General features: G+C 47.5%; 1 protein-coding gene across 2 annotated transcripts in view; it reads left to right on the top strand.

Annotated features, from left to right (window-relative positions):
• The window catches only part of Slc6a17 (solute carrier family 6 member 17), a 46,776-nt gene that overhangs the window by 25,544 nt on the left and 8,990 nt on the right, over positions 1-12,242 (top strand). For both annotated transcript variants that reach the window (XM_005367843.3, XM_013354032.2), the window contains exon 6: positions 868-978. In XM_005367843.3, coding sequence (XP_005367900.1) covers positions 868-978 — 111 coding nt within the window. The remainder of the gene's footprint in view (positions 1-867; positions 979-12,242) is intronic.

The raw sequence follows: 12,242 nt of genomic DNA, 5'->3' as shown, positions 1-12,242 counted from the left end.
TCTTACAGCTAGTCTGTCCAGGTCCAGGGCTTGAGCTGAGGCTCTTGGTTCTTTGTCAGACTTGATGAGTCAGGATGCTGAGTTGCAGAAAGGTGGTACCATCTCAGCCACCAGCCTCCTCCCTCTCTGGGGGCCGGAATAGTAGCTGACACTTCATGACATTTATCAGGGCTGTCACATCTGCATATCCCTGGCTCTCACCACCGTTATGAGTTAAGAATATTGCAGCCCTTTAGAGATGGGGAGATGGATGCATGCTAAGCAGGTAGCCTGAGGCCCCAGGATTGGTTGATGGTAGCTGCAGGATCAGTACTCATGCAGATAGCTCTTAGCCTTTCTGTTGCCCTGTCCTAAGGGCCCCAGGGTTGGTTTCACTGCAGCTGAGGCCCCATGATCAAATTCTTTGTGTGTGACTCTGTGCCAGGAGCACGGAGCTGTAGAGAGGTGCATGACATATATGAACCAGCAAGAAGCACGAGGTTCAGGTTCGGGATGCGTAGGGGCTACTCTCTCTTCTGATGGGCTCTGTTGGGAAACAGTGTCAAGGCCCCCTAGATGCCTTCTGCTATAGAACTTCTGAGAACAGTGGAGATCCTGAAACTGTCTACTAGGAACATGAGACTTAGGAGTACAAACTGCTGGTTCAGTCCTGCCAGCTCTTGAAAGGCAGACTAGCTCCAGGCACAGCCATGCTGACTCCAGCTTGTTCTGCTCCTGCTTGGGCCAGATGGATGGTGGGTTTGGCTCAGTGCCTGGGGGCTCCAGGCTCTGAGTTCTGCTGCCTGATATCAGAGGAGGCTCATGGGCCCCAGCTGTGAGCAGGGAAGGGGGGCTCTGCCTGACGGGGGGACTCTGTCTTCTCTGCAGGTAATGTATTTCAGCTCCCTCTTCCCCTACGTGGTGTTGGCCTGCTTCCTGGTTCGGGGGCTGCTGCTGCGAGGGGCGATTGACGGCATCCTGCACATGTTCACCCCGAAGGTAAGGCTCTGTGGTGTCCACATGGGGGGAACCCTGGCAGCTCCACTGGGCCTGCTCCGCTGTCTGCAACTTTACACCCAAACCCAACTGTCTGGCAGGTGTTCTGCCAGCCCGTTCAGAGAAGCCCAAGAAAAGGGTCTAGGCTCCGTCCTCATGTTTCAAGGAGAGGGACATTACTTCAATTTGGGTGAAGTCAGAAAAGGCTCCAGAAAAGAGGTGGCATCTGAAGTGAGCCTTGCGGAGCAGGAAGGGCTTCAGCAAGTATCAGTACGATTTATTAAATCAAAGGAGACCGTGTGAACAAGGATGTGGAAAAGCACCAGGTATGCCTGCAGTGATGGCATATTCCATTTAAATATGAGGGATGGGACTTCAGTCATTCATTTTAGGGGTGTCTTCATTTTGTGGGTGTGTGATAATAGGAGCCAAGAAGGTGAACTCACCTCAGGAATTCTGGTTTGAACCCAAATCAGGGAAACAAGGAGCCTACACAGGCACCTTCCTAGTCCTGTCACTGGCCCGTGAAAGGACTGCGAGGAATGTGCTGAGAAACAGGTGTTCTGCATGTGCACACCTAGCCTTCAGGAGGTGGTCTGTCCCCACCTCATGACCGTGGCCATTTAGACCACTGGGCACAACTCCATGAGTAGGCTATGGGGGAATGATAATTGATAATTGATAATTTCAAATTGTCAATGTACGTCAGTGCCTCCAGTTGATGGGGCTGAGAATTTCACCTCCAGATTCCTCTGAGCTAGCCCGTGGGCTCCAGGTCAGACGGGACCAGATGAGCTTGAAGCCTCAGGACTCAATAGTGCCACCATACATATGTATACACACGCACATACACGCTCCCTTCCACGGGGAGTTCACACAGGGTGATTAAGAAAGCCCCAGATTCTATGGAGTTTGAAGTCCCCAGGTCCCATTGACTCTCCTGCCCTGCTGTTGTGAGTGGGCTCCTGGTGTGTGGAGGATGGCCATGGTTAGGACCTACGCTACCCATAACTGCACAAGCTGGCCTTAGACTAAACAACCAAGACTTCTACAAACATGCTCACAAAGACTCACCTTCTAAAGCAGGAATTATGTCTCCCAAAGCAGACCATAGGGCTGTAAGCTTGTGATATCTCCTGGAGAAGCAGTCGGCTTCCTCTGGGGTAAGTGATCACGGGAAGGCCATCAGCCTCTGTGAATCACTTCAGCAGTCGCCCTGGTCACACAATCAGTCTCAGGTGTCCCCTTGAGTCTTTGCGTTGCACTTCACTGAGCTGTATGAGCGTGTTGTATGCTCTGATGATGCACATGAACACGGAGCTTCACAAACACCCCCAGATAGGCTGTGACATCCAAAGCTAGTGGCCCAGACTCACCGGACTTGGCCACCAGCCCCAGCACAAACAATGCTTCAGTTCACCTCATGGGATTCAGACACCATTGCAATGTCTCTTTAATTCTGAAATATCTCAAGCTTATAATTATATATCTAGTAATATAATGGATATTTTTTAAAAGGAAAACATTACAGATGCCTTTGCAGTGCCCTCTGACTTCACAGCTATTTCCTTTCTCAAAGGCAGCCATTGGCAGTCTGCTCTTGCTGCTATAACAAAATACCTTAGACTAAGAGATTTATAAGCAGAAGAAATGTATTGCTTACAGTTCTAGAACTGGGAGGACCAAGCTGAAGGCACTAGAAGATTCCATGGTGGAAGGGCAAAGGAAGCAGCTTGAGCCTCTATTATAAAGGCGCGGATTCCATTCAGAAGAGTGGATTCCTCATGATTTAATCACTCCCAGGAAACGACTCCTGAATATTACTTTGTAGTATGCAAATTAGCGGGTTACAGAAACTGTTATCCTGAATTTGAGATTTATCCCACTAATGCATTCTTTGAGATTTTATACATAGACCTATTTCCACAAACAGTGCACAGCAATTCTACAGATCCTTAAAGTTTACATATCTTCACATGTATCCTTCAATGCCTCGCTTTTGATTTTGCATGACACTATTCTTTTTTATTATTATTATTATACTGACATATAGGCTATAGCACATCTATTTTCAGTGTGATATAATATTTTACCACAGAACTAACCTAAAAATGTCTACTTGGTAGACATTTAAGTTGTTGCCAGTTTTTCCTATTACTGATAAGGATATGTTCTGGTTAGTTTTCTTATTGCTGTGATAAACAGCATGACCGAAAACAACTTAAGGAGGAGAGGGTTGACTTCATCTTACACTTCCAAGACCCAATCTGCTCAGACAGAAGCTGTGGAATGCTGCTGTCTGGTGGCTCACTCTCAGAGTCTAGTATATAGCTCAGATCTATCTGCCTGGGGACGGTGCTGCCCACAGTGGGCTGGGCTCTTCCACATCAATCATTAAGCAAGACAATCTCTTGCAGCCAAGCCCACAGGCCAATCTGATCTGAGTGGTGTCTCAGTTGAGATTTCCTCTTCCTAGTTGTGTCAAGTTGACAATAAAACTAACTAGCACAGGCTGTACTAAACATTATTACCTGAGTCTTTGTACAATTTTCTCTAGAGTTAAATACAGTAAAAATTGAAATTGTTGTCTCAAAGGGTATGCAAATCTTCAGCCAAAAATACTTTCCAAGTGATTGTATCCACGGGCACGCACACTAGGTATATAACTCCACATTTGACAGGCTTCAGTTTTGCCCATCCAATAGATGGATATAGCTTAAGTACTCATAGAACAACAGAGCCACTCCCTTTCTCAAACCATTTCCTGGATGTTCCAGAAGCCATGTGAAGCTACCTTGGCATTTGCAGAATCTTCTGAGATGTAAAATTAAACCTAGAAACCCATAAAGGACCCAAGTCCCCAAGAACCAGCATGATGTAACTCATGGCTCATTTGACTTGCTAGTCTCCAGGTCACATCTTTGTGACCCATCTTGACATTGTCCACTGAGCAGTGTGTTGTGTAGCTCCTGCACCTGACTCTGAAGGCTTGTATTGGGCAAGGAGGGGTGGCTAAGAAGACTTGGACGCTCTCCTACCAAGGGCACCCAGGCAGCCTGTGCTGTTTGCCTGGAGATCTATTAACAGACTCCCCCAGATTGTTCTGTGCAGCAAAACATGAATTCACTCTCAGCAACAGCCATCTGATAGTCTGTCAGGCTGAGGACCATTGCAGAGAGGTGGCTGTTGTAGCTCAGGACTGGGAGATACGAGATCTCTGGGGTCATTTAAAGTTCTTGGCACCATAGAGTACCACCAGGTCACTGTCCAGAGCTGCCCAGGATGAACAGGGTTTCATTTATTCCTATGAATTACAATATTAACAATATCCCAGGAGGTCATGCCGCTCGAATTCCTGAACAAAGTCCAAGAAAATTTTGACCAAGGCATCTCACACTCTCTTTTAGACTATGCTGGATGATGTGAGAGGTCCTTCTTCCTCCCCAGACTTCTTTAAACATCAGAAAATATCCAGGCTATAGGACCTATCCTTTCTGTCCCTGTCTGCAAGCAGAGAGCTAGTGGATCTGGTGTGCTGTGTGACCAGGATGCTATGATGACTCTCTAGTGGCCCTGATGAGATAGTAACTGGTATTAATAGCTAATTAACAACTTGAATTTCCCAGACAGCTTTCCCTTATCATTTCTTTCATCCAAGACAAAACCAGGTCAACATGGGGTGCCATACAATTCTCATGTAATTTGCCCAACATATAATGGTGAATTATGGAGAGTTTTTTTGTCATATAAACTCCCTAACAGTTGGAATTATGAACATTCATGTCCTTTCCCAGCAAATGTAGTCATATATAAGCAAAATGGTTAGTACTCAGTATTGGTTGCTACAGCATTTGTTTTATTAGCAAAAGACTGGCATGCTCCAAATACCCAAATGTCTATCATTCATGTTTGCATTCATCCAACAAAGGCTCGCTAGAGCCAAACACTGTTCTAAGACAGATATTCAGCCCATGAATACAGCAGACAAATCCCCCAGCCCTCAGAATGGATGATGGAAGATGCAGAACTGTTACAGAACAGTGTGGTGAGGGGAAGAACAAAGCAGAGAACAAAGAATTGGAGCTTCTAAAACAGAATGCATTTTATTTTATTTTATGTGTTGTCAAGGAGTGCCTCACTGAGGAAGAGCATTTGAATAGTGACCCTAAGGTACTGAGGGTTCAGGCTACACGCAGGTGTGGAGATCCATTCTAGACAGAGAGATAATGAGTGAAAGGGGCTTGAGCTGGAGCAGCTTGTGAATTCTAGGAAGTGTGCAAGAAAAAAAGGAGGGGAGAGAGGCAGGACTGTGGTCTGATTAGGGCTATGGGGGTCCGGGAGGCCATAAAGACACTTGGACATTTCCCCTGTGTAAACTCTGGCCAGCGGGAGGTTATGGGCAGAGGGATGAGATGCTATGGCCACCTTGAGCCTCTTAGAGAAGATTGCCATGGGGAGTCCCAGGGGAGAAGAGGGAGATTTGCTGTGTGGGTCACTGGATGAGACGAACCAGTGAGCCAAGTGCTGATGGACGGCTGAGAGTTGGTTAAGTTGAAGAAATGCTTAGGAAACAGGCTCAAGAGGGTTTGCCGTGGCTTGGATATGAGAGGTGTGGGAGGAGCCAAGAGTGACGCCAAGATCTTTCGCCTGAGCAGCCAGAAGGATGGAGATGACATTTACAGAGATGGGAAGGATGGTGGGAGAAGCAGAATTTAGGAGGAACACCCAGACTACTGTTTTGGATGTGGCAATTTTAAAATGTCCACTAGATAGGCAAGTGAAGACATGGTGTGGTAATTTGGTCCATAAATCTGGAAGTAACGGGTGAAGGAGCAAATTTGGGAGTTCTGAATAGTGGATGGAAGCTATGTCTTGGTTTATAATGACTGGAGAGCAAGCTCTGTCAGAAAGGAGGACTTGGCTCGGGTTGAGGGAAGGATAGCAGGTAAGGGAGGCAGAAGAGAAGAGGAAGCACACATATCCACGCCCCCAGGCAGAGTCAGGGAAATGCTTGAGCAAAGCTGAGATGGGCAGATGATGAAGACAGGAAATAACCAATCATCTGACAATGGAAGCGTCATTGGTGACCTTCATAAGAGATGCTTTGGTAGAACATTGGGGACAAACTCTAATAGTAGTGAACGCGAGGTGATGAATCAGAGACAAGTGGGCGAGGGCGTTTATATTCAGTAGTTTCACCATAAAAGGAAACAAAAATGAGAAATACGAGAGTAAATGGAGAGGGCCCTGGGGTCAAGGATATTATCCCAGAATTTATATAATGATGAAAATAATTCACCGAACACCGACAGGCTAGAATTGATTCAGGGGCTTAAAAAAAAAAGAGTCTAGTGTTTCCACATGATGCAATAATTCTACCCTTAGACGTGTATCCAAGACAACTTCAAATGTAAATTCACACAAAGTTGGAACACGAATATTCATAGCAGCGTGGTTTATAATAGCCCCAAAGCAGAAACAACCAAAATGTCAATCAGCTGAGGAATGGACAAACCAAATGTGGTAGATGCATAAAACGGAATGGTATCCAGCCATAGAAAGGAAGGGTGTACCAGAGCTGTGATAATGGCACAGTCGGTAAAGTGTGTGCCATGCAAGCGTGGGCCATAAATTTGATCCCTAAAATAAAAGAGCCAGGCATGGTGGCATGTACCTGGAGTCCCTGCTCCTGTGGATGTGGACATGGGAAAATCCTTAGGACTTGATGCTCAGCTAATTTAGCCATCCATGTTCAATGAAGTGGTAATCCAGGGAGAAACCCATCTCAACAATAAATGGTGGCGAGCAACTGAGGAAGAGACACAAAGTTAACCTCTGACCTCCACTAGTGTACACACAGATCTAGACAACCTTACCCCTATGAACACGTGTGCAAAACACACAAGAATAAAGTACTGACACATGCTGCGGCACGGAAGATCCTGGAAAATATTAAGCAAATCAAAGGATTCAAACTTGAGAGGCCACATCGTGTGCAATTCCAAGCATAGGAAGTGTCCAGAATAGACAAATCCATAGAGACAGGGCACTAGTGGTCACTGAGGGCTGCACTTGAGGGGAGATCATGAGGAGCGACTGTTAGTTGCTTCTCTTAAGGGCAAGGAAGAGGCTCCAAACTGATAGTGGTACAGATTGCTCAATACTGATATGCTAAATGTTGTTGAACTGTACACTTTAAAAAGATCCAGATGACATCAGGGACAGGCCCAGTGTCTTTGGGGGAAGAGTTGATGTTAGCTGCATCCACACTCACCAAGGGAGAGGGCAGCCCTTGGCACCATGCTGGCAGGAAGAAGCTGTAGGGAGGGGTTCTAATGGTCCTCCTCCGATAGTGGCCTCTTTCTCAGTGAGGCAGGAAACCAAGTGGCCAGCTTGGAGTAGGAATGAAGAAAGGGACCCTGGAGGGCTGAGGAGGTGTGAGTGTGAGGTCACTGTCCATTTGGGAATAGTGGACAGGTATGACCCTAAAAGCCGTCTGGTAGATGTGGCTCCGGAATGGGTGTGACCTCAGTAGCACGGGCCACCCCATCTCTCAGCAGTCTGAGGTGCGGCTTTTTGCAAACGAACATTCTGAGAGCACATTGCTTTCCATGTCAGTGAGGTGCTTAAACAGTTGTGTTATACTCATCGTGTATGTCAGTTCATTTAAGCCTCCTAATGCCTCTCCGGGTAAGTGTTCTGATTACGGTTGCTTTCCAAAGAGGCGAATTAACCATGGAGTGAGACAGCAGAGCAGAGCGCTAGGCATTGTAACATGAGATGCCTGTCTCATGTGCTGGTGTCTGTCTGAACCTCTGGAATAATACTCAGAAAGCCAAAATCACAGTTACTTATTTCTGGGAAAGGAAACTAGACTTCTGAGATTAAGTGGTAAAGAAAAGGAGCCTGTAGCATGATTAATAAAAACCCAGAGACGGAAACTGGGTTTCAACCTGAAGGTTAGAAAAGCAAACAGCCACTGGTCTTACCTCTCTACCTAAGTCTGAAATGGCGATTCTGCCTCCAGGAATCTCAGAATGAGACTGTATCTGAGAGCTATCTCCTCCCATTTTATATTCCTCTCTAGTGTTGGGATTAAAGGCTTGCACCACTACTGCTCGATTTCTATGGCAAACTAGCATGGCTACTGGGATTAAAGGTGTGTATCACCACTGACTGGTCTTTAAGGCTGATCAGTGTGGTTGTTTTACTCTCTGAACTTCAGACAAGATTTATCTATTAAAAATACAAATGAAATATCACTACAGGAGCCCAAAGGATCAAGAATATATATATTAACTCTCAAGGAAAAGCAGAGAGGTCCCTGGAGGTTCCAAGATCCCAGTCAAACAGTCTGGTTGAGGGACTTTCTTGACTCCCGTTTGAGCAAAGACCTCTCGAAGAAGATGCCCAGCCTTGCGACCCCTGTGACCAGCTCACCACCCAGTTTCCACTAGGGAGGTTCCTTGACTCTTGGGGCCCACTTCTACAGCTGCAAGAGGGGGTGCAAGTGATACCCCTCTGCAGAGCTGTCAACAGAGCTCATAGGACCGCTCCTGGCAAGTGGGATACACATGGCAAGCACAGCTATTATTGTCTCTGTCCCTAGTGAAGGTGACACTGTTCTTAGGCAGTGGGAACTCTACACTCCAGTGCCATCTGGTGTCTTGTAGCTCAGTCTGGCTCTGCCAGAGCAGGTGCTAGAGAAGCACTGAGAAGCAAGGCTGTGTGCTTCCGTCACGTGTGTGCTGCTGTCACGTGTCACTCAGGCCGGTGCTCAGCAGCTGCTTGTGCATTCAGAAAACATCTTCTGTGCTGCAAAATACCTCGTTCCCTTGGCAGGAAGTGACTTAGACGCTGTGCGAAAGAAACAGCAGGAAGCCAGTGCTACATCACACTGGGCTCCAGGGAGGGAATGGGCTTCTCTCCAGAGCAGAAAATCCCTGCCCACCTCTCCTCTTGTAGTCTCATCCCAATGTTTGGAAGGGACGTGGAGCATCCGGTCTCAATTGACCTACGCTGACACTTACTGAAACTACATACTGTCATCTCGTGAAGCCTGACAAGAGCCTCCTTTAAAATCAAGTAACGTCAGGAGTTCTGTCCCGAAGCCTCCTGATGTAGTCCACTTCCAGATTAGCTTTGGGTATCTCCAGCAGCAAAAGCTCCCCCATTTAAGCTATGGACTAGGAGCAAGGGTGTGGGAGAACATTCACACAGGGCAGTCACCCCTCCAAGGGCGAGCTTTAGTGTTAGGTGATTTTTATGGATCCTCAAACCTCAATTTGTAGCTATCAGTCTCTTTCAAAATCATCTAGGGCTAAGGGTGGGGGTGGGATCGAGAAGAACGAGATTGGTCTCCTGTTGATCGTGTTTTAAACTGGCAATGGCTATAGCAGGGGCTGGCTGCACTGCCCGTCTCTACTTTTGTTCATCTTATAATATATAAAAAGAGCAATGATAGCTGTGATCCTAATAAAAGAAACAGTTGTTTATAACCAAAATGATTGTATGTACCTGAACCCTGCCCTGTCCTTTGAGATGTCCCTCAAGCTATTAGACCAGACCCACTAGTCAGTTTGGGACTGGACTGTCTCCCCTGGAATAGCTGCTTTTGTTTAAGAATTTTGCCCTGTATGGTGATGGGGCTTGACATATCACGGCATTCTCACTATAGCTTCAGGGAATGACAAGAATCCTAACAAAGTCCCATGCTTAGGTCTCTAAGATAGGTGAAACCCTCACAGTGGACATCAGGAAACACCGGTGATGGCCACACAACCACACAGTATATATAATCCCTCAGCCCATTTCTGGAGCCTTCTGGAGAGGGGTGTTTAAAGGGTCATTTCTCAGAATCCAGTGACTGTGTTCTCCTTTTCTCTAATCTCTGCTTTCCTATTAAACCCAGTACAGACCCCTGTTTCTTAATTTAAAAAAAAAAAAGGGTGCTTTGGTTCCTGTAGAACTCAGTTGGAGGGCAAACAACCTGCACAGATGCGAGCCTATTTATAGTTCTTATTGATTCACTTGGTGTGAAAATTCCTATTGTGCTGCTGACATCCCGAAGTGTTTGATTACAGGGTCCCGCCCCAAATCTTGCTGGGGAACGTTCATGTGGCTGTGTCTCACGGCACCATATTACTGTCCTCAATTAAAATCAGAAGCAAAGCCTCACTCAAGTCCCAAGGTTTTACATAGGAGCCCTGGACCTGGGTACTTCTGCAAAAAAACAAAACAAAAAATCAAAACAAAAAGTCAAAACATTCATGCTGTATCAAAAGCCAGACTTCTGTATTAGTTCTGAGAAGCAGAACAGGATCCTGGCATGCAGGAGGCCCCGAGTTCCACCCCTTATAGTATACATTAACACACACACATGCACACACTCGCACGCACACACACACATGCACACACTTGCGCACACACGCATGCACTCGTGCACACACGCACTCACACACAGTGAAAATGTGTTGGACATAGTGGTGTACACAGGAAAAGCATGAGTTCTCGGCAAGTCTGAAGTACACAGTGAGGCCCTTTCTCATAAGACAAACATCCGTTCAGAGCAGACCTCTGTCTATGCACACGCAGTGGCCCACAGGCGATCCCTTCCCTATTCCCAGAACCATTTGTCATGGCTCCTCCATGACCACTGATACAGCATCTACCCTTCCGCACCTTCCCCTCTTGCTTTTCAGGGAAGGCAGGGCTATCAAATTAAAAACGAATGGCGAGCCGGGCGATGGTGGTGCACGCCTTTAATCCCAGCACTCGGGAGGCAGAGGCAGGTGGATCTCTGTGAGTTCGAGACCAGCCTGGTCTACAGAGCTAGTTCCAGGACAGGCTCCAAAGCTGCAGAGAAACCCTGTCTTGAAAAACCAAAAAAAAAAAAAAAAAAAAACGAATGGCAGGCAGAAACTGGAGGTGCCGACCTGCTTGCAGCCTGTCCTGTCCTTCTCCCTCTTTCATTTCTAGTGAGGACTTCAAAGGGCCCTTGTGGAAGACAGCTCCACTCTCCATTCCCACGTCCCTGCCCCCACCAAGTTTTCATCCATCCATCAAGTCATAGCGCCTGAAACAAAAAATGACAATATAGAAAAACAGCAACACTGACTTCACAGATGTTTCCTGATAATACCCGCTCTGCTGCCCAAGGCTGGCCCTTCCAAGAACTAGCTTATTTGCCTGGACTCTACTCTTTCCCTAGGCTTTTTGCCTTCCCTCCCTCTACCTGCCTCCAGGACCTCTGGATCCCTGAGCAGCTAATTCTACCTGTGACCTCCTGCCGCTGGCACCCTCCCTGAGGATCTGGCACTGGGAATGTGAACTTTCCCTGTATGATGCACCACATCCAGGTCCTCCTTACCCCCCCCCCCCATGGATCTACTGCTCCCTTGGAGGTGACTTTCTCTTTCCTGCATGAAACTCTAGAGATGGGTTTGGCCCCAGGACCTTTCCTCTTCTCGCTGTCTGTCTACAGGACAACCTCTGTCTCCAGCTGTGCTCCCTGCAGTAAACTGCACTGTCTACCTGTTCAACAGTCCCCAGACCATTAAACTCAACCTCTCTAAACTGCCTTCTAGACCTGCTCTGCCCAGTGCCTTGGACCTCTCTTCCCTCAGCCCCCTCTCCAGGGAGACCACAAACATGGCCGGCCAGTCTAGCAAACCCAACTCCAGTTCATCTTTCAGGTCTTCATTCTCCCTTTTAAATCTCTCCCTCAGCACCACCTGGCCGCAGGAAAGCCACTATCCCAGGCCACTTGGACCTCCAGAAGGTGCTTCCTTCCTTGCAGCTTCCTGGCTCCATACACCGATGACTGTTGTGTATGCACATCTAATAGAGGCCTTCTTTCTTCCGCTCCTTAGTGTATCCTGGATCAAGTGTTTTCCTAGAATGAATACCAAGATCTCTACAGGCCTTTGCCTCTTTGGGTTTCCTCAGCACCACCGTGCTACCCTACCCGAACTCTCCCCCCTGCACTGCCCCTCCCCTGCAGCACTGTTGCGTGGCATCTTCTGCTTACATCACCCCAGCTGTACCCACAGCTCCATCCTACCCGTATCTCCTCTCCTGCCCACATCACCCCAGCTGTACCCACTGCTCCATCCCACCTGTATCTCCTCTCCTGCCTACATCATCCCACCTGTACCCCCTGCTCCATCACACCTAGATCACCTCTCCTGCCCACATATCCCGGCTGTACCCACTGCTCCATCCTACCCGTATCACCTCTCCTGCCCACATATCCCAGCTGTACCCAC

Source organism: Microtus ochrogaster, unplaced genomic scaffold (genome assembly GCF_000317375.1).
Source record: "Microtus ochrogaster isolate Prairie Vole_2 unplaced genomic scaffold, MicOch1.0 UNK25, whole genome shotgun sequence".
NCBI classification, from domain to species: Eukaryota; Metazoa; Chordata; class Mammalia; order Rodentia; family Cricetidae; genus Microtus; species Microtus ochrogaster.
The sequence above is the reverse complement of the archived record's forward strand: the minus strand, read 5'-3'. Positions and strand labels throughout refer to the sequence as shown.